At 52.7% G+C, this 22540-nt stretch overlaps 1 protein-coding gene across 1 annotated transcript in view; it reads left to right on the top strand.

Annotated features, from left to right (window-relative positions):
* The window catches only part of plg (plasminogen), a 286792-nt gene extending 264958 nt beyond the window's left edge, over positions 1-21834 (top strand). Inside the window, exons 18-19 of the mRNA XM_072503655.1 lie at positions 11094-11239; positions 21371-21834. Coding sequence (XP_072359756.1) covers positions 11094-11239; positions 21371-21535 — 311 coding nt within the window. The 3' untranslated portion in view covers positions 21536-21834. The remainder of the gene's footprint in view (positions 1-11093; positions 11240-21370) is intronic.
* Positions 21835-22540: the final 706 nt, after the last annotated feature.

Below are 22540 nucleotides of genomic sequence, written 5' to 3'. Positions count from 1 at the left end.
AACGGCACTGCCCCTGAAGACAGTTGGACTTCTCCAACTGTACCTGCAGGGGCTGCATGGTTGCTGACAGCCCCTCATGTACTCCCTGGTTGTGCCTGCATCTCCATTATCGACGGGATTGCTCTTCCCAGAATCATAGAATCACTACAGTGCAGGAGGCCATTCAGCCCTTCAAGTCTGCACCACACCCTGGAAAAAGCACCCTACCTAGGCCCTTGACCCCTCTAACCCCGCAACCCAGTAGTCCCATCTAACCTTTTGGATAGTAAGGGGCAATTTAGCATGGCCTATCCACCTAACCTGCAGATCTTTGGACTGTATGAGGAAACCATAGCACCGGGAGGAAAGCCACACAGACACGGGGAGAACGTGCAGACTCCACACAGTCACCCAAGGACAGAATTGAACCCGGGTCCCTGGCGCTGAGGCAGCAGTGCTAACCACTGTGCAACGGATCCACCCGAGACCCGTCGGGTTGGCAGCTAATCCCTGGGGTCAGGCCACGCTCTGACCGCCCGTCCCCTCGGGGATTGCTACCTCCACTGATGTACCACAGCACATGTCTGGTGCGCACCAGATAGTGCCCCAGGATCCTCTTCACTAACATGCCCAACTGAGGTGTCTCTGGGATGGTGGAGTGGTTCCGGACACCTGTGACAGAAAGTCAGTGTTGTTCCTGGGCTAGTGCTCCAGATTGTCTCAAGCTGGCGTTAGGGGGCTCGCATCACAGTCCGTTGCCTCCTCGTCGCGGGAATCTGTTTGGGGTTAGGCTCGAGTGACATCAGGGGCGAAATTCTCCCCCAACGGCGGGATGCCCGCCGACTGGCGCCAAAGCCGGCGCCAATCAGACGAGCATCGCGCCGGCCCAAAGGTGCGGAAGGCTCCGCATCTTTGGCGGCCTAGCCCCAACATTGAGGGGCTAGGCCAACGCCGGAGGGATTTCCGCCCCGCCAGCTGGCGGAAATGGCGTTTGTTTCCCCGCCAGCTGGCGCGGAAATGCGGCGCATGCGCGGGAGCGTCCGCGGCCGCTGTCAGTTTCCCAGCGCATGCGCGGGAGCGTCAGCGGCCGCTGTCAGTTTCCCGCGCATGCGCAGTGGGGAGAGTCTCTTCCGCTTCCGCCATGGTGGAGGCCGTGGCGGAGGCGGAAGGGAAAGAGTGCCCCCACGGCACAGGCCCGCCCGCGGATCGGTGGGCCCCGATCGCGGGCCAGGCCACCGTGGGGGCACCCCCCGGGGTCAGATCGCCCCGCGCCCCCCCCCCCCCCCGTACCCCGGAGCCCGCCCACGCCGCCTGGTCCCGCCGGTAAATACCAGGTTTGATTTACGTCGGCGGGACAGGCAATTCCTGGGCGGGACTTCGGCCCATCCGGGCCAGAGAATCCAGCGGGGGGTCCCGCCAACCGGCGCGGCCGGATTCCCGCCCCCGCCCAATCTCCGGGAGCGGAGACTTCGGCGGGGGCAGGGGCGGGATTCACGGCAGCCAACGGCCATTCTCCGACCCGGCGGGACCCCAGAAGTGCCCACCTCATCACCAGGTGATCCTGCAAGACACAAGGTATGAGGTATGATTGGGTCGCAGGTTGGGGTGGTGTGGTGAGGGAGTGGTATGGGGATCGTGTCACACATGCCATGGAAAACCGCAAAGCAGTGGGGTCTCACTCAGTTGCCCAATGCCGACCTCCGCCTCGGCGACTTCCCTCTCTCCAGGCCCACCGACCTGGTCCAATTCCCGCCGCTCCACAACGGTGTGGGGCCACAGGTCCAGTAGTCCCCCTGAGGTCTTCTCTCCCTCTCTCTCTGGTAATGCACGTCTTCTCGTTCATAGGATATAGGCATAGAACTAGGCCCTTCGGCCCATCGAGTCTACTCCACCATTCTATCATGGCTCCAAAGCTAGTGATTCCAAACAAACCTGGTGTTGTAATACTTCTTACTTGTACAGTTGCAACAACACTTCCTTACCTTTATACTCAATTCCTTTTGCTATAAATGCCAACATTCCATTTGCTTTCTTTCTTATCTGCTGCATCTGCTAGCTCGTTTTCTATGACTCATGCACGAGGTCACCCAGATCCCTCTACATCAGAGCACCCGAAGTCTCTCTCCATTTATGTAATAAGTTGCCTTTCCATTTTATCGACCAAAATGCAGGACCTCACACTTATCCACGTTAAACTCCATCTGCCACATTTTGGCCCACTCTCCTAACCTATCTATATCCATTTGTAAGATTCTTATTTCATCATTGTAACTTATTGTCCCACCTAGTTTTGTGTCGTCTGCAAATTTGATTACAGAACCTTCTATCCCTGTATCCAAGTCATTAATATAGATTGTAAATAGCTGGGACCCAAGATCCGAAACCTGTGTCACCCCACTAGTTAAATCTTGCCATCCAGAAAAAGATCCATTTATCCCGACTCTCTGTCTCCTGTCCGTCAGCCAGTCTTCTATCCAAGATAATAAATTACCCCTAATCCCATGTGATCACACCTTGTGAATCAACCTTCTCTGCAACACCTTATCAAACGCCTTCTGGAAGTCCAGATATACATCTATCGGATCCCCATTATCCACTTTGCTTGTTACATCTCTTCAAAGAAATTAAGCAAATTAATCAAACATGATTTGCCCTTCATAAAACCATGCTGACTCTGATGGATAGCGCTTTGACTTTCCAAATATCCTGATATTACTTCCTTGATAATTGCTTCTAATAATTTTCCAACAGCAGATGTTAAACTAACTGGTCTGTAATTTCCCACATTCTGCCTCCCTCCCTTTTTGAATAAGGGTTACGTTAGCATTTTTCCAAACCATTGGAACCTTTCCCGTGTCCACAGAAATTTGGAATATCATAACCAACGGATTCAATATCTCTGCTGTCACTTCCTTTAACACCCTAGGATGTAGGTCATCAGGCCCTGGGGACTTGTCTGCCCTTAATCCTAAGAGTTTGATGAGTATCCCTATTGATGCTGATTGCTCCATTTTCCACCCTTTCTATTACCTCTGAATAGGAATGGTACTATTGTCCTCCACCGTAAAAACTGAGGCAAAGTATTGATTTAGCATCTCTGCCATTTCTGTGTTCCCCACTGCTAACTCACCAGTTGCATCTTCCAAGGGGACCCGGGGGGGGGGGGGGTGCAGAAAGCACACAGTGTTAGACTGTTGGACGTGGGCAGCACAGGGGGTAGGCAGCTGTTGGCCTTCTTGGCCAGGCACTCAGCCATTGCAGCCGGTAGAGGTGCTGGAATGTGGTGCAAGGTGGGGAATGTGCACACTAGTGGTGGATGGGGTTCAGTCGCCCTCCGGGTGAGGCGGGGGAACTATTACGGGTGTGTCGCATAGGGATTGGTGCCAGAGACACAGTGCTGCCTAATTATATTGGCTTCCTGAGGAGGTTGTTCAGCTTCTTTTGGCACTGCTGTCTGGTCCTGGCGGCACGGCCCACAGTGCTCACGGCCTCTGCCACCTGCACCCAGGCCCAGTGTACACCGGCAGTTGGCAGCCTCCTTCCCACCCCGGGGAACAGGGTGGCCCACCTCGCCTCCGTGGCGTCCAGCAGGATCTCCAGCTTGGCTTCCGCAGACCAGGGTGCCGCTCTCCATGTTGGCATCTTATTGGCTGGGATGAGTGTGTGAGGAGTGGAGTGCTAGCATGGGGTTGCAGCTTGACTGCCTCATGTGGCAATCCCAACCTTGGCAAATCGATCGTGTTCCAAGTGGCGCTGCTGCTAGCCCATCAATAGATCATGAATTGTTCCGGGACCAGCGACAATTTAGTTATCATAGAAGCCCACCGATTCAGTCTCGACATCAACACTGATGTTTCTGAATCAGTGAATCCCGCCCAATATTGTTGCAATATCAATGCCATATTGTCATATACTGGGAAACAAGCTTGTGTGAGAAAGTATGGGTGTGTCTGGTTTAATTAAACTGGAGACAGACTGCAAAGGTCAAAACATTAATAAACGAAGTATGAAGGCAAGTGTTTGAAATGGCAACCAACATGGGACCAGGGAAACAGCTTGACTCGGAATTTACATGAGACAGATAAGGGGTGTCATTCTCCGACCCCCCGCCGGGTCGGAGAATGGCCGTTGGCCGCCGTGAATCCCGCCCCCGCCCCCGCCGAAGTCTCCGGTACCGGAGATTGGGCGGGTGCGGGAATCGGGCCGCACCGGTTGGCGGGACCCCCCGCTGGATTCTCCGGCCCAGATGGGCCGAAGTCCCGCCCAGGAATTGCCTGTCCCGCCGATGTAAATCAAACCTGGTATTTACCGGCGGGACCAGGCAGCGTGGGCGGGCTCCGGGGTCCTGGGGGGGGGCACGGGGCGATCGGACCCCGGGGGGTGCCCCCACGGTGGCCTGGCCCGCGATCGGAGCCCACCGATCTGCGGGCGGGCCTGTGCCGTGGGGGCACTCTTTCCCTTCCGCCTCTGCCACGGCCTCCACCATGGCAGAGGCGGAAGAGACTCTCCCCACTGCGCATGCGCGGGAAACTGACAGCGGCCGCTGACGCTCCCGTGCATGCGCCGCATTTCCGCGCCAGCTGGCGGGGCAACAAACGCCATTTCCGCCAGCTGGCGGGGCGGAAATCCCTCCGCCGTCGGCCTAGCCCCTCAATGTTGGGGCTAGGCCGCCAAAGATGCGGAGCATTCCGCACCTTTGGGCCGGCGCGATGCCCGTCTGATTGGCGCCGTCTTTGGCGCCAGTCGGCGGACATCCCGCCGTTGGGGGAGAATTTCGCCCAAGAGAAGTGATTTTACAGTTGACTGTTGAATTTCAAAAGAAACATACTGAATGTAAATTTACTTTATAAATATAGTAAAACGAAATTTTAAAGGGGTTTAGCAATTCTGCAAAGATGAACTGCTAAAGGACTGTAGAAACAATATAGAGTGGAAGATCTAAGGGCAAAACAAATTTAAAGTGGGACTGAAGGCTGTTGGCATGGCTGAGGTTTTGAACAAGACTGTGTGATTGAAGCCAGGGGCGAAATTCTCCCCCAACGGCGGGATGCCCGCCGACTGGCGCCAAAGCCGGCGCAAGTCAGACGGGCATCGCGCCAGCAAAAAGGTGCGGAAGTCTCCGCATCTTTGGCGGCCTAGCCCCAACATTGAGGGGCTAGGCCGACGCCGGAGGGATTTCCGCCCCGCCAGCTGGCGGAAATGGCGTTTGTTGCCCCGCCAGCTGGCGCGGAAATGCGGCGCATGCGCGGGAGCGTCAGCGGCCGCTGTCAGTTTCCCAGCGCATGCGCGGGAGCGTCAGCGGCCGCTGTCAGTTTCCCGCGCATGCGCAGTGGGGAGAGTCACTTCCGCCTCCGCCATGGTGGAGGTCGTGGCGGAGGCGGAAGGGAAAGAGTGCCCCCACGGCACAGGCCCGCCCGCGGATCGGTGGGCCCCGATTGCGGGCCAGGCCACTGTGGGGGCACCCCCCCGGGGTCAGTTCGCCCCGCACCCCCCCCCCCCCAGGACCCCGGAGCCCGCCCACGCCGCCTGGTCCCGCCGGTAAATACCAGGTTTGATTTACGCCGGCGGGACAGGCAATTCCTGGGCGGGACTTCGGCCCATCCGGGCCGGAGAATCCAGCGGGGGGTCCCGCCAACCGGCGCGGCCGGATTCCCGCCCCCGCCCAATCTCCGGGAGCGGAGACTTCGGCGGGGGCGGGGGCGGGATTCACGGCAGCCAACGGCCATTCTCCGACCCGGCGGGGGGTCGGAGAATGACGCCCCAGATCTGTGAACCCAAATTTTGCCATCACCCAGAGCCCAGCCTGTGTAAGACTGGAATTTTTTTAATAGGTTAAAAATATTTTGCAGACTGTTGTCATCAAAAGGGGGTTTAGCTCTGTGAGAAGTGAGCATTTTGTGTTGTTTTTAAGTTTATTTAAGCCAAAATATTTTAGGAAATGTTAATAGAAATGCTGTCAATTGTGAAAATTCCTGTGCTTTACATGTTTTTTCTTTATTTTAATAAATGTTTAACTTTAATATTTAAAATCATCATAAGTGACCCGAGAGGTGTTGATCTTGACTTAAGATAAATCCTTATAATATACAAATTGCAAACCGTCGTGGCAACTTGTTCCAAGTTGCCTTTGGGAATTGGGCAGCCTGGCACTTACCATCTACAATGCCATAAGACTGGTCACTGTGGGTCTCCAAAATCTTTTAAAACTCGGCCTTCCTCCGAAAGGATTTCAGCTCCTTGCTTTCATCAGTCCATCCTCCGACTTCCCCTCAACAAAAGCTTCAATTCCGACTGCTCGTCTCCCAAGACTGGGGCCCCACTGGCTTCATAAGACTGCACGCTCTCTCGGCGACTCTGACTGCTCCGGGGCTTTGCGGAGCCTCAACTTCCAGCCGCGCCGCCATATGAACGGCTCCCCCACGAGGCGGGGTTCTCTGAGCCCCAGTTGCAGGACGACGAGGAACCTTCCGCCGCCATCTCCGCGTGCAGCTCCTCACAGACCTCGCTGCGCCCCACGCGCGCAGGTTTGCAAACCGCTCCTCGGCTGCGACGACAGTTGGCGCGTCAAAACTCTCACGTGGGCTTGCTCCCTCTCGTGCCACACACAGGTCCCGTGGACGTAGATTCAAGCGCCGCTGTCAATGGAACACTGGGGCGGAATTCTCTCCACCCGGGGTGCCGCGCGAGTCCCGCCCCGGCACCCGTACCCCAAACCGGCGCAGCGAGAATCACAGCTGGCCGCACGGAGAATCGCCGCTCGCCCCTCTGGCCAGGATGGGCCGAGTGGCCTGCCCAACACGACGGCTTCCCACCGGCGCCGTCCACACCTGGGGCGGGATTCTCCGCAATCGGCGCGATGTCCGCCGACCGGCTCCAAAAACGGTGCGAATCAGTCCGGCATCGCGCCGCCCCAAAGGTGCAGAATTCTCCGCATCTTGAGGGGCTGAGCCCTCACCTTGAGGGGCTAGGCCCGCGCCGGACTGATTTCCGCCCCGCCAGCTGGCGGGAAAGGCCTTTGGTGCCCCGCCAGCTGGCGCGGAAATGACTTTGCCGTGCGGCGCATGCGCGGGAGCGTCAGCGGCCGCTCACGGCACCCCCGCGCATGCGCAGTGGAGGGGGTCTCTTCCGCCATAGTGGAGACCATGGCGAAGGCGGAAGGAAAAGAGTGCCCCCACGGCACAGGCCCGCCCGCGGATCGGTGGGCCCCGATCGCGGGCCAGGCCACCGTGGGGGCACCCCCCGGGGCCAGATCGCCCCGCGCCGGTAAGAGAGGTGGTTTGATTCTCGCCGGCGGGACAGGCATTTCAGCAGCGGGACTTCAGCCCATCATGGGCCGGAGAATCGCCGGGGGGGGGGCCCACCAACCGGCGCGCCGCGATTCCCACCCCCGCCGAATATCCGGTGCCGGAGAATTCGGCAACCGCCAGGGGCGGGATTCACGCCAGCCCCCGGCGATTCTCCGACCCGGATGAGGGTCGGAGAATCCCGCCCCTGGTCGCTGCCGGCGGGAACAGCGCGGGAATGCTGGGGCGGCAGCCTGGGGGGGAGAAGGGGATTCCTGCAGGGGGCGGGTACTCAAAAGGGGTCTGGCCCGCCATCGGTGCCCATCGACCGGCGGGCCGGCCTCTCTGAAGGAGGACCTCCTTTCCTTTGCCGCCCCGTAAGATCCATCCGACATCTTGCGCGACGGCCGCGGGGAGGACGGCAACCGCGCATTCGCGGGTTGGCGCCAGTCAACCTGCGCATGTGCGGATGACGTAATTTACGCGGCGCCGGTCACGTCATTTACGCGGCGGCAAGGCACGGCGTAAATGATGCAGCGCCGCTCCTAGCCCCCCCAGAGACGGGAGAATAGGGGGCTGGGAGCGGCCGGTTTTCACTCCGGCGCCGGGACTTAGTCTCCTGACGGGAGAATTGTGCCCTCTTTACCTATCCCTGCTGCCTCATGCCGGCCCTGGTCTCCACGACAATGCGCTGTGGAAGGCGCACGCCGACAACATCAGGTGTTCTTGCCGCCAGCCCACGTTCCACATCTCCATGCCTGCACCAGAGCCCCGCAAATATGCACATTTCCTAGCACTATGAATAGATCCTCTGGTCTATTTCTCTAATAGCGACTCTGAAAAAAATTTGGATTGGATTTGTTTCTTGTCACGTGTACCAAGGTACAGTGAAAAGTATTTTTCTGCCAGCAGCTCAACACATCATTAAGTACATGAGAAGAAAAGGGAAGAAAAAATACATAATAGGGCAACACAAGGTATACAATGTAACCACATAAGCAATGGCACCGGATGAAGCATACAGGGTGTAGTGTTAATGAGGTCAGTCCATAAGAGGGTCATTTAAGAGTCTGGTAACAGCGGCGAAGAAGCTATTTTCAAGTCTGTTCGTGCGTGTTCTCAGGCCCGATGGAAGAGTTTGGAAGAGTAAGTAAGCCGGATGGGAGGGGTCCTTGATTATGCTGCCCACTTTCCCCAGGCAGTGGGAGGTGTAGATGGAAGTGGATCTGTTGGGGAGAGCTCGCAGAGAGTCGCCTCACTCCGGCGCCATCTTCTGAATATTTTGAAAATCAGAGACAACCCCCCAGAAAAAAAAATTAGAGATTACCCCCCCTCCACTTTATTCAATCCCAAACAGTTACATTCCACAGATAAAATCCCCAGACCTGGAACATGCCAACCAATATTGAGCATCCAATTAATTGATTATCTGTGCATTTACCTTGCCCTGTAAATTTCAATTGTCATGGATATCCTGTAGCTCAATTAGCACAACTCTCAAGTTAACAATCTCGGGGCTGAAATTCATCTGTGCACCTTATTTTCACCATGTTGGCAAATGATTTGTATCAGATTACTGTCTGTGTTATTTTAACTGAACCATTAAGCGACTTGGGTTAACAACTTAAAACAACACATGCAGGAATTTGATTGAAGTACGTTAACCTGTTGAAGCCGCAGTTACAAAATGGCCCCTCAGGCTAGAAGGACTGGGATTAAGGCTGACATCTTCGTGGTGGGTGGATATGTTGGTCCCTCAATGAAAAATGTACAGGGCATGAGCAGAAAATCCCAAACCATCAATTTAACTTTTCCCTGCATGTATAAATTTGAGTGTTTTATATGAGAGGGGAAATAAGGACAGTCCTTAAAAAATAGTGATGCAGTTTTCATTGTTCCAACATCGCCATCTGGGAGTCGGTGATGGCTTCCACAAGATGTGGACGCCATTCACCAACTTGTGCCAGGACCTGTTTGTAGCCAACAACCAACAGAGCAAAGGGGGGCCCACAGAGAGACCATAAGACCAACGAAAGAGGAAAAGGGAGGGGGGAGGGGGATAGGAAGGGGGGAGAAAATAGGGAGGTACATTTGCCAATCACATCCTGTGGTTGGGGGGGGCATCAACCCCATTGAAAGTTTGTAAATACGTGCAGCCGACCAGGGTTGATTTACCACTGTGTAATATATGTGTCATTATATGACTTTGCTATGTACGAGAACAAAAACATAATTTTAAAAATTCTATATGAAAAAGGGAGGGGTTGGGGTAAGGGGGTTTGGGGGTCATTTTTAATGTTTGGTTTTTGTAAATTGTATTTGGTTTGTACAGATTTGTTTATTTTGTATTATATAAAATGAAAAACGCTAAGAAAAACATTCTCAAAGAAACGTACCTGGATGAGCACTTTGGCATGGCATAACATTCAAGGCTATGGGTCAAATGCTGGCAAATGGGATTAGGTAGGCAGGTCAGATGTTTTTCATATGTCGGTGCAGACTCGATGGGCTGAATGTCTTCTTTTGCACTGTATTGTTCCGTGCTTCTGTGATTGATGGCTATGCATTCGGCTGCCTATAATTTCAGCTCAGAATCAGGGGCAAGATTCTCCGACCCCCCGCCGGGTCGGAGAATCGCCGGGAGCTGGCGTGAATCCCGACCCCGCCAGTTGCCGAATTCTCCACCACCGGATATTCGGCGGAGGCGGGAATCACGCCGCGCCGGTTGGCGGGCCCCTCCCCCCGCGATTCTCCGGCCCGGATGGGCCGAAACCCGCCGCTAAAATGCCTGTCCCGCCGGCGTAGATTAAACCACCTACCTTACCGGCGGGACAAGGCGGCGCGGGCGGGCTCCGGGGTCCTGGGGGGGCCACGGGGCGATCTGGCCCCGGGGGGTGCCCCCACGGTGGCCTGGCCCGCGATCGGGGCCCACCGATCCGCGGGCGGGCCTGTGCCGTGGGGGCACTCCTTCCCTTCCACCTCCGCCACGATCTCCACCATGGCGGAGGCGGAGGCGGAAGAGACTCCCTCCAATGCGCATGCCGCTGACGCTCCCGCGCATGCGCCGCCCCGACATGTCATTTCCGCGCCAGCTGGTGGGGCACCAAAGGCCTTTTCCGCCAGCTGGCGGGGCGGAAATTCGTCCGGCGCCGGCCTAGCCCCTTAAGGTTGGTGCTCGGCCCCCAAAGGTGCAGAGCATTCCGCACCTTTGGGGCGGCGCGATGCCCGACTGATTTGTGCCGTTTTGGGCGCCAGTCGGCGGACATCGCACCGTTTCCGGAGAATTTCGCCCCAGATCCTTAAGCCTCTTTTAATTCTCTCTCTTCACAATTAATTCACTCTTTGAAGTCAAGGGTGGTACGGTGGCACAATGGTTAGCATTGCTGCTTCACAGATTTGATTCCCACTTGGGTCACTGTCCGTGTGGAGTCTGCACGTTCTCCCTGTGTCTGCGTGGGTTTCCTCTGGGTGCTCCGGTTTCCTCCCACAAGTCTCGAAAGACGTGCTGTTAGGAAATTTGGACATTCTGAATTCTCCCTCTGTGTAACCGAACAGGCACCGAAATGTGGCAAGTAGTGCTTTTCACAATAACTTCATTGCAGTGGTAATGTAAGCCTACTTGTGACAATAAAGATTATTATTATTAAAGCGCTTTGTCCAAGCTTTTTCTGACTCTATCCTAATATCTCTGTGTGGCTTGGTGTCGAACTTTATTTGATAATGCTCTTATGAAGTGCCTGGGAATATTGAACAATGTTAAAGGTACTATATAAATGAAAGGTTTTGTTAATTACTGTACATTAAATTTTTCATATATCCATTTTCTTTCAGGCACTGGAGGTGAAGGGCTTTTAAAAGAAGCAGGTTTTCCAGTGATAGAAAATAAAGTTTGCAATCGCCCTGAGTATTTGAACGGAAGAGTGAAAAGCAACGAACTGTGTGCAGGAAACATCGAAGGTGCTGTCGACAGCTGCCAGGTGTGTAAACATTCAGCTTGATAGAAAGGAGAGAATGGTTGAAAGTAACAAATGTGAAGGTCAGTTGCAGCAATGCGATATTAGCTTGCAATTTAATAAATCAAGTGAGACGACTAATTCACCTCTGGTTCCTAAAAGCTAATGAGATAAATGAAAAATCAACAACAACTTGCATTTCCATAGCACCTTAAACAATGTTCATCTCCTGATCTGCAGCATAGAAACTTAGAAACCTCTGTACAATAAAGTAAATTAGCGCGGGCAAGAAAAATATAATGTATACACACAACAACTGTTTATAAATAAGAGAAAAAACAATTTTTAAAAATTCAAAAAAAAAGAAACTTAGAAACAAAGGAAGAGGAGGAAGCCCCTGGAGCCTGGTTATGCCTCATAAGGGTAGATCACAACTGATTTGTACCTCATGTCGTTACCTACCTTTGATCCATATCCTTTGATATCCTTATCTAACAAAACAGCAAATGCAAAATCCAGCAGGTGCTGGAAAGCTGAAATATGAGTTGAAAATTCTGGAAATGCTCAGCAATTCTGGCCACATCTTTAGAGAGAGAACCAGAGTTCATGGGCAGGATTCTCCACTCCCACGCCGAAGTGGCCGCGCCATCGTGAACGCCGTCGAGGTTCACGACGGCGCAGAACAGCCCCGGTCCCGACCGATTCAGGCCCTGACAATGGGCCAGTATCGGGGCCGCGTCATCTACCCGCGCCAGGCCTTATCGCCCGCGTAAAATCGGCGCCGCATAGATGACGCGGCCGGCGCCGCATAACGGACGTCATCCGCGCATGCGGGGGGGGACGGATCTTGCGGGGCCGCGGAAGGAAGGAGGTCCTCCTTCAGAGAGGACGGCCCGACGATCGGTGGGCACCGATCGCGGGCCACCCCACATTGCAGGTAAAGCCCGGTGCAGGATCACCCCTCGCCCCCCCACAGGCCGCCCCCCCAGCGTTCACGCACCGCCCACGACTGCAGCGACCAGGTGTGGACGGCGCCGGGGGGGAACCTGCCGTTTTGGCCTGGCCGCTCGGCCCATCCGGGCCTCAGAATAGCTGGGGTGCCGGAGAATCGCCATTTTGGGTGTCTCCGGCGATTCTCCGGCCTGCGGCCCGCGAAACACAACCGGGCCGTTCCCACCACTTGGGAGAATCGCGGGAGGGCGTCGGACTGGCGTCCCCTGAAATTTTGGCGGCCCAGGCGATTCTCCCAACCGGCGTGGGAGTGGAGAATCGCGCCCCATCTTTCAGGTCTGTAACCTTACATCAGGGTTGGGGAAAACGAGAGATGTAACAGGTTTTAGGGATAGAGGGAGTGAAAGAAAGAGCAAAAGGAAGACTCATGATGGGGTGGAAGGTGAGAGAGACACAATGACAAATGGGATGATTGTGCAAGGCAAAAAAGGTGAGAAAAAGACAGGAAAAAGAACAAAAGGTGGTTCTGGAGCTGTACAGCAGAAACATTATCAGCTTGTGCTGTCTGAAAAAAGTAGGAGCAGTGATTAAAATCTGAAATTGTTAAACTCATTGTTGAGTTCATTGGTTGTAAAGTGCCTAATTGAAAGATGAGGTGCAATTCATCATTGGAACAGTGAAGGCCAAGGACAGAGAGGACAGATTGGAGTCGGGGCAGAGATTTAAAAGGGAAACAACCGGAAACTTTGGATCTTGCTTGAAGACAGAATGGAAGTCTTCAGCAAAGTGATTGCTCAAACTGTGTTTGACGTCTGCAATGTACAAGGGATTGCGCATGAGCTGAATACCTTGCTGAGGAAACAGTCTTTTTAGCCAGGGAAGGAAGGGAAAGATGCATTTGATGCAGACATCATGCTGGATGACCTGTTGTTTGTGGAGGCTAATGAGGTAGTGAGTGAGAACAAGGGGAACTCTATCATGGTTCAGGGCATGAGGGAAAGGGGCAAAAGCAGAAGGGCATAAAATGGGATACATTTGATTAACCATTAAACAACCGTAGGGGGGGAATCTTTCACGGAGGAAAAATGAAGTCATATTGCAAGCACTGGTGCAAAAGGTGGCATTAATAAATAAACATGATGGAAACACAGAGTCTGGGAGAATGGAATAGGAAGCTTATTGGAAGGGGGTGTGAGTCAATGGGCTTATAATGTTCCCAGAAATGAGAAATCAAAAAGGAGAAGGGAAAAGTTGGCGCTGGACAATGTGAAGGTGTGGGCGAGTTGGAAATTTGAAGCAAATCTCATTAAATGTTCCAGCTTGGGGCAAGAGAAGGAAGCGACACTCATAGAGTCATTAATACGGGGAAACCTTAGTAGGCTGGAATAATAATTTATCCTACAAAAAGGTAACATAACCAGGACATGTATGTGTTCCCATAGTAACACCACTTATTTGGAGAAAGTGAGAGGAGCCAAGATAGAAGTTGTTGAATGTGAGATAGAGTTCAGCCGGGTGGAGGAGGGTGGGGATGGATGGGAACTCTTGGGATCACTGTTCAAGGAGCGAACTCTCAGATTAACCTTGTGGACAATGGAGATGTAGAGAGACTTGCATTCATGGTGAAAAGGAGCTGGTTATACTGACAGGGGGCATTGGAAGATTCAATAACGTTGAATAAAAGAGACTGGACAAGGAGAGCAGAAACAGAAATATCAGTCTGTCAATCTCAGTCTTGAAAATCCGGATGAGGAACCGACATAGGTTAGGGAGCAAGGATGGGTCATTGGGTCTTGGTGTGAATTAAGGGCAGAATTTTCCCATATTTCCTCCTTGATGCTTGTCTCCGAGATGTCTCTCTCTGAGCTGCTCAAGTCTATGGTGTCCAGAGGGTGCGAGGATGGTTTGAGCTGGTCAACTGATTGACCTGCAGGAGAAGCGAGATGGCATCAGTGCATCACAAGGGCAGGCTGATGGGAGAAAGTTAACTGACGTGTGGCTTGCACCACGGCTGCATGTGTTGCCGGTTCCCAATTTTGTCTCTTGCCCCCACCTCTCCCTCTGCACAGGTGAGGTCTGACTACTCTCCAGCCAGCTCAAGGGTGCTCTCCTCAAAGGTTTTTCGGGTTCTCAGCTCAGGCATGACTCCGGCAGGCTGTTCCCGCTCACGCCAGTTGTGCTTGAGTTTGTCTTGCAATGAGACAGATGGGAAGAGTGTTGGCAGGAGTCCTGCCAGGTCAGATGGCATGCGTGGGAGATGAGTGGGAGTGGTGATATGAGGAGCAGGTTATCTACTGGGGGGACCATGGGAGGGGGGTGCACCATGACATGTGCTGGGAACCCCTGAGGTGGCTGAGGGCTGAGAGAGAGATCACCCTAGAAGTGTGGTCAATGTTTCAAGGGGAAACAGGAGGAGGCAGACTTATGCTGACTGCACGGAGGAGGTCATTCATCTTTCGACACTATAGCCCTGTACTCTTATGGGGCAATCTGGCACTCACTACCGAGGCCACAGCTTCCCAGGCGGGTTGGTGACCTTGCTTTCTGGACGTCTGGCCGATCGCGGGTGCAAGATGTCACGCCTCTGCTCGACACCATCCACAGGTTTGGTGAGGGCTCTCTGTAAAACGTGGTGCAGTCTTTCTGGCAGCCATCCCCTCAACTGGACTTGGAATGTGTGTTCGGGAGGTGTTTGAAAGGAGCGCCCTACTGATTACAGAGATTAAGTTGTCCCAGGGCGGCGAGTGTATCAGAGGCACATGGACATGAGTGCAGCATAATTCATGGAGAGAAAAAACATTTTGTTAAAGAGGCTGAATATACAGTGAGTTTTCCTGCCGCCTGACCGGCAGAATTCAACCGGTTTTCTTGCCAAGACTGAAGCTTTGTATGATAAAATACAGTAAGATTCTGCCCGAACAAAACAAACTATCAGAAATCCTAATAATGCCCTAATCTACAGTCCCCTCAGCATCTGGGACAGCCACCCATATGCATCCCTCTATGTGAGCACCTTTCCAATGAGCCTCACTCCCTCCCCTGTCACACAATAGCCTCTTCCCCAGAGTTGCCCCTCTCAACTCCACCTGAATGAAGGGCTTCAAAGCTTGAGAGCCTCAGTAGTCCAGTTGCCCCTTCTCCCCCCACCCAAAGGGTGAGGAGTTAGAGTAGTTGGGTGCTTTTCAATGAATCTGCGTTCTAACCTCACAGGCAACGAGATTCTGCCACCCATCATCTCCTGAACGAGGTGACTGATGAGCCCCTTCACCATAATGCCTTGCATTGGGGGCCATATCCATGTAATAACTGTGTCATGGAGACATGGGTATTAGCTTTGGGCTCCAATACTTGGGGACTCTGCTTCCAAAGGCGTGACATCCTGCACATGTGATCGGTCAGACGTCCAGAAAGCAAGGTCACCAATCAGTGGCACACTCGTGCAGTGCAATGGTGACTATATTGGCACAATTGACTCATCAAGGAAGGGTGTGGGAGTTGATTAGGCAACTGGCTCCCCTTGTGGCAGGTGAGGCACACCTAATGCATGTTAATACTGCAATTTGCTGTCAACTTCATTGTTAGATGGCACCCTCATTCTTGCAGCTCTCGTGGTCTGTGGACTAATGAAGCCTTCCAACTTGAACACCCGTACACTAATCCCTGACAGTTCGGCCTTCATAATCAGTGGCCTTGAATAGTGAAGCACGATGGCACAGTGGTTAGTACTGCTGCCTCATAGCATCAGGGACCCGGGTTCGATTTTGGCCTTGGGTGACTGCTTGTGAGAAGTTTGCTCGTTCTCCCCATTTCTGCGGGAATTTCCTCCAGATGCTCTGGTTTCCTCCTACAGTCCAAAGATGTGCAGCTTAGATGGTCATGATCATTGTGCGTGGTTACGGCAGGAGATTGGGCCTAGGTAGAGTGCTCTTTCGGAGGGTCGGTGCTGACTCGTTGGCCGACTGGCCTATTTCTGCAATATAGGGATTCTATGGATTCAATGAACTTTCAGACTTCTCATGCCCTCTGGCTTCAAAGTGCCGCCTGTATGGTAGGTTATTCTGAGTGCACTCGTCCTTCTGTTGCTCTTATTAGCCTTAGTTTTATTAGCTCTAATTCTGTCACCTTTGCTCACAAGTCGCCAGGTATCTTTCTGATACTGCCACGTGGTTCAAGTTCAAGTTATGATTAATAATGCAACACACCGCTTAGTAAGAGTTAAATCAACGCTCGTTTATTATATACAGCAATTAATACTTATACAATAATCCTACTTCTGGACTAATACCTACAACTAACAGGCCAATACTTAACTTTGGGAATGGCCCACCAGGTCAGGGAAACGAATGGTCTTTCGAATTGGTCCTGAGCCTGCGGGATTCAAAGGCTGATACAGGTCGATGGTTAGGAGTGTCTATCTGGTAGCGATCGCTGGAGTCAAACTTACAGTTTTCTTTGTCGAAGGTTCTTGCGAAGGTTGCGAGCAGGAAGAGAAGGGTCGATCTGAACTTGGCCCCTATTCTTATAGTTCCCAGGGGCTTCCCGCCTCTCGGGGCGGACCTTGACCCTGGTTCCAAGTGATTGGACTTGGTCCCAATCACTTGGTTCGATATGCTCCAATAATGGGGCGATTCCTTGATCGGGGGGTGGTCGTCCACCTTTCTTTGTCTCAGCCCCTGCTGGCGCCAAAAGGTCTGGGATCGGCTTTGTGTTGCTAATGTGTAGCAATTGTTCCCGGGGATGGCTGCTTAAAATGCAGATGGCTGGGTTGTTGCGATGTTGATGGCTGCAGGAATCGGTCTGGGCCGATTTCCCCAGAGGCAAATACACTGTTTTACCTGCAGCTGTCCGTTTGAGTCCTGTTGGCTGATTTTCCCATCAGCCTCTTTCGTTCGCCATTTTAGATCGGGGTTTGACCATTCTAATCGGGAATCAGCCATTTTAGACGGCTACACTGCCCCCTGTGTGAGGGTCTTCAGAGGCCATGAGGCTGGAAACCATCCTTTGTCACATCTTCCTCTGTCCCCTTGCAGCCTAGCACCGCACAGGACCCTGCCCAAGGACCTCACAGTTGCCCCCTGTGCCGATCCTGTGGATTCAGCTGCTCCCACCCACTTTCCAGCCGCCATTCTAGGAGGACGATTCCTTAGTTGTGATATCACCACAAGCCCAGTGAGGGGGACAGAGGAAGCAATGCCTGACACATCGTTGAATGAAGCTCTCCTTTCACCATCAACTCATTATACATCTCCTCTAGCAGGGGCCCCAGAATGTTCTCAACCAACCACAACCTTTCAGCCTGCTCCACCCTCTCCCTGTGTGCCCATATCAATATAAATTCTCCCCTTACCACTGCCTTCAACGCCTCCCACACCATGGCGCTGGAAACCTCCACTGTCTTATTTTGCGGCACATGATTCCAGATTGTCACCACCCTTTTGCAAACCCCCTTATCCGCCAACAATCCCACATCCAACCTCCACTGCGGCCGCTGAGCCTCACCCTCCACCACCTGCAAGCCCACCCAATGTTGCGCGCGATCAGAGACCACAATCGCTGAATACTCCGATCCAACCCCCAGCCAACAGCGCCTTAGCTGTGACAAAGAAAGCAATCCAGAAGTACACACAGTTACTTGTGAGTAATACGAAAACTCCTTCGCCCTCAGCCTCTCAAACTGCCCCCCCATACATTCCATAAACCCCAGCAGCTCCTTTGCCATGGCCGAAACGTTCAGGGACTTAGGGCACGAGCGATCCAACCTAGGATCCAGCACCATATTAAAATCCACCCCCTATAATCTGCTGGTGCATGTCCAGCTCAGGAATCTTTGCTAAAACCCGCCTCAGCAAATCCGCATCGTCCCAATTTGGGGCATATACATTCACGCACCACCAGCATCCCCACCAGCTTCCCACTCACCATCACAAACCTACCCCCAGAATCATTTACAATGCTTCCCACCTCAAATGCCACCCTCTTATTAATCACCACCACCACCCCTCTCTTCTTCATATCCAACCCCGAATGGAACACCTGCCCCACCCAGCCCTTCCTCAGCCTCATCTGGTCCCCCAACATCAGGTTCGCCTCCTGAAGAAACTCCACATCCGCCTTCAAACCCCTGATATGTGTGAAAACGCGAGGCCTTTTAACCAGGCCATTCAAACCCCAAACTTCCACTTAACCAACCAGGTCGGGGTGGGGGCTTTCTCCCCCCCCCCCCTCGCCGATCAGTGATAGTCCGTCTTTAACGGATGCCCCCAGGTCCACGCCTTGTTCACCCTCAGGCCATCTCCAGCTAACCAACTGCGCCAAAACAACTCCACCCACATCAGCGTTCCCCTCCCCACCCATCTCCCCTTCCTCCCCCCCCCCCATGAACAAAGAAAATGAAAACCCAACCATCAGCCCCCACTCCCTCCACAGATCTACCCCTCCACTTCACTGCCGTTAACTAGCCAACCAGCTAGCATGGTGGCCCCCACTTGAGACCGCCGCCCACCCCCTTACCCCCAGTCGCCCTTCATCCACAATTCTCCAAAAACAGTAAATCTCACTTACCTACTCCGCACTCAGACACATTAAATACACCAAGACATCTGGTATGCAGACCCACCTTAACATCTCCAAAGTTCAATGTCCTCACACACCTCCCAGTCCATGGTCTCTCATAAATTCACTCGCCTCCTCCGGCGTGTCAAATTAAAATTCTCAATTCTGGTGCGTGACCCACAGGATACGAGCAGGATACAACACCCCAAATTTAAATCCTTTCTTGTAGAGGGCCGCCTTGATCCGATTGAAATCGGCCTGCCCCTTGGCCAACTCCACACCCAATTCTCAGCACGTTCCCGTCCCTTTCTTGTCTCCTTCACCCACCTCAGTATCCTCTCCTTGTTAAGAAAATTATGCAGCCGCACCACCATCACCCTCGTCGGCTCCCCTGCCTTCGGCCTCCTCCTCAACACCTTGGGCTCGATCCACCTCGGGGGGGGGGGGGGGGGGGGGGGGGTCAAAAATCCATTTCCCACCAACTTTTCCAACATACCCTGTGGCCTGCATACTTTCAATCCCTTCAGGCAGCCCCATGGTCTGGAGTTTTTTGCCTCCTGGAACGATTCTTCAGGTCCTTCATCTCTCCTGCCAGCTCTTCTGGCTCTCCGCCACAAGCACCATCTCTGCCTCCAATGAGGCCAGCTGGTCCTCATGCTCACCCACCGCCTCCTCCACCATCCGGAGCGCCAGACCTTGCGCCGCCAGCCTCTGCTGCACTCTCTCGATAGTCGCCCTAAGCAGCTCCACTATCTTCACCAAGTCCTCTGAGACCTCCAGCCTCTGTTGCTGGATCATAGCATTCAGAAAGTCCACCAGTTACTCAGTAGACCACTGGGTGGGCAACACCAGTACCCTCCGCCATCTTTTACTCTGTCACACCTCGTATAACCTCTCGGCCAGGCTGCTGCCTCCTACTTGATACACGCCTCATCTGGTAAGCCATAAACTGGCCCCACCGATGGAGCACAACTATTTCTCAATGCTCATACCCTTCACATCAGCAAACACCTCTTAAATCACGTGAAAAAGGACCAAGCAATTTTACCTCGAGTGGGAGCCACCAAATGTGCGGCCGCTCATTCCATGGCTGCCGCTGAAAGTCTCCGGTTCTAAGGCTTTTAAAAGATGGAACAACGTTGGAGAGGTTGCGGCAGAGAGTTTCAAAGAGCTGGACCAAAGCAGTTGACAGCTAGGTCACCAAGAGGGAATTAGATAAGAATCTGAAGAAAGAACCTTTTCAAGGCTACAGGGAAATGTCGGGGAGTGAGACAAGTTAAATTGCTCTAACAATGGACTCAACAAGCTGAATGGCTTCCTTCTGATTGTGCCTGTTCTATGGCTGGGATTTTCCAGCCTCATGGTGGAACCTGCCGCAGAAAAATAGGCTACCAAGCCAAATTTCCATTGACTTTTGGCAGGACTGGACAGCCTTGGCAGCAGGCGGGACCAGAAAATCCTGCCCTTATCTTTCTATTCTAACAGCAGGAAGGTAGGAAGACAGCAGGCTGGATTCTCCGCTGCCCCGCGCTGAAAACGCATTTGGCGCGGGAGTGGAGAATCCACTTTTACGACCGGATCTGGCCGGCGCTGCTCCCGCGATTCTCCGGTCCCTGGCGATTTACGCGGCATGGCTGGGGGGCCATTGCCAGAGGCCCTCCCAGCGATGCTCCGATCCCGACCGGCCGAATTCCCGACGGTGTGATTCTAACCACGTCTGGCCAGTCGGGACTCTCGCACTGCGGACTCGGTATGCAGTCGCCCTGGTGGGGGGCGGTGTAATCAAGTACCGGGGGAGGCCTTATTGGCAGCCAGGGCGGCGATCAGGCGGATCTGATGGAGCGGCCCGGGGCAGATCGTTGGGACCTTCGTTGTTGGTCCAGGTCCGCCAGCTGAGTCCGCCATCGCGTTCGGCGCGGCGGCTAGAAACGGCATGCGGGTACTCTGGACCGTGCGGGGGCCCGTATCTGCAGTGAAAGCTGCAAGAAGCACTCCGGGGCCCTGCCAGCCCCCTGCAGGTAGGTGAATAGGTATTCATTTTTTTAAGGAAAATCTGGCGTGAAACTCCAGCGTTTTTACGCCAGCGTGGGGACATAGCCCCATTTTTTGGAGAATCCAGCCCAGCAAGCTGGAATCAGAGTCGCTGATATTCCAGAGAACACAAGTTTTAAATCTCTCTGTAGCAGTTTGAAATCAGTTTTTAAAGCTCTGGGAATGAAAAGCTGACCATGAAGCAGTCAGTTGCTGTAAAAATACAATTGATTCACTAATATCCTTTAAAGAAGGAAACCTTTCATCCTTACCCAGTCTAGTCAAATGAGACTCCAGACCCACACCAAAAGTTTGACTCTTAACTAAAGTAGAAGTAATTCAGTTATCTCAATAAGAAAGGCCTTCTCCGGGCAACAAGGGAAGCAATAAATGCCGGTCTTGCCATGGACACCCACATCACAAAATGTAATTTAAAACAATTAGACTTTGCCCAATGCCTAAGTTTCTTCATTTAAAAAGCGGCCATTTCTTTCCAACAAAGCGTAACTCAAAGTCACAGTTGTTAAATGCCTGTCAACCATTTATCTGATATGAGTGCTATGTAATGGGTTTAAACTATGACTGTTCTTTTATTGATCCTTTGATTGTGCTGTTTTTTAGGGTGACAGTGGAGGCCCTTTGGTATGTCCAAACTCCGAAGGCAGCTATATTCTACAAGGAGTAACATCTTGGGGCCTTGGTTGCGCAAGGCGAATGAAGCCAGGAGTTTATGTTCGAGTTTCATTTTTTATTGACTGGATTAAAAATACCATGAGGAACGGTTAAGAAAGATATAACTCGGGCAGCACGGTGGCGCAGTGGGTTACCCCTGCTGCCTCACGGCGCCGAGGTCCCAGGTTCGAATCCTGGCCCTGGGTTACTGTCCGTGTGGAGTTTGCACATTCTCCCCGTGTTTGCGTGGGTTTCGCCCCCACAACCCAAAGACGTGCAGGCTAGGTGGATTGGCCACGCTAAATTGCCCCCTTAATTGGAAAAAATGAATTGGGTACTCTAAATTTAAAAAAAAAGAAAGATCAGAATGTAAAATTCCATATGTGAAATATTAAATTATTTCACTATTACAAGTCTGGCTTTTATTTCATTGAGAGGATTTTAGTCAGGCACCAGAGCTTATGGCTAGAGACTGTTTGAGAGGCAAGAAAAATGGACAATTTTATTATTCTGCCATAAGTTCAAATCTTACTGGCACTGACTAATTTTACCAGGTGTGAACACTGAGGCAGATCAATGGTCGACACATCGGCAATGGGAAAGTTATTTTTTAAAAAATATTTTTATTCTCCTCCTTTTCACATTTTCTCCCAAATTTGCACCCACCAACAATAAACAATAAGCAGTAACGAATATAATGTCAATCTCCATATCAATAACAACGATCCCATCCTCCCACCAAACCCCCAAACATTAGCCTGCATGTTAACATAAACAGATGACAAAAAGGAATCGGGAATCACCCATAGTCACCCTTAACATATACAGCCCCCCTCCCCCCAACCCTCCCAACCTCCCCCCAACTAATGTTTGATGTTATCCAGTTCTTGAAAATGCATAATGAATAATGCCCATGAATTGTAGAACCCCTCTATCCTTCCCCTCAGTTTAAACTTAACCTGCTCAAGAGTCAAGAATTCTAACAGGTCCCTCCGCCACGCCAGGGCACAGGGTGGAGAGGTTGCTTTCTATCCCATCAGGATTCGCCTTCGGGCGATCAATGAGGCAAAGATTACAACATCTGCCTCCGCACCCGTTTCCAACCCCGGCTGGTCCGAC

Source organism: Scyliorhinus torazame, chromosome 1 (assembly GCF_047496885.1).
Source record: "Scyliorhinus torazame isolate Kashiwa2021f chromosome 1, sScyTor2.1, whole genome shotgun sequence".
NCBI classification, from domain to species: Eukaryota; Metazoa; Chordata; class Chondrichthyes; order Carcharhiniformes; family Scyliorhinidae; genus Scyliorhinus; species Scyliorhinus torazame.
The sequence above is the reverse complement of the archived record's forward strand: the minus strand, read 5'-3'. Positions and strand labels throughout refer to the sequence as shown.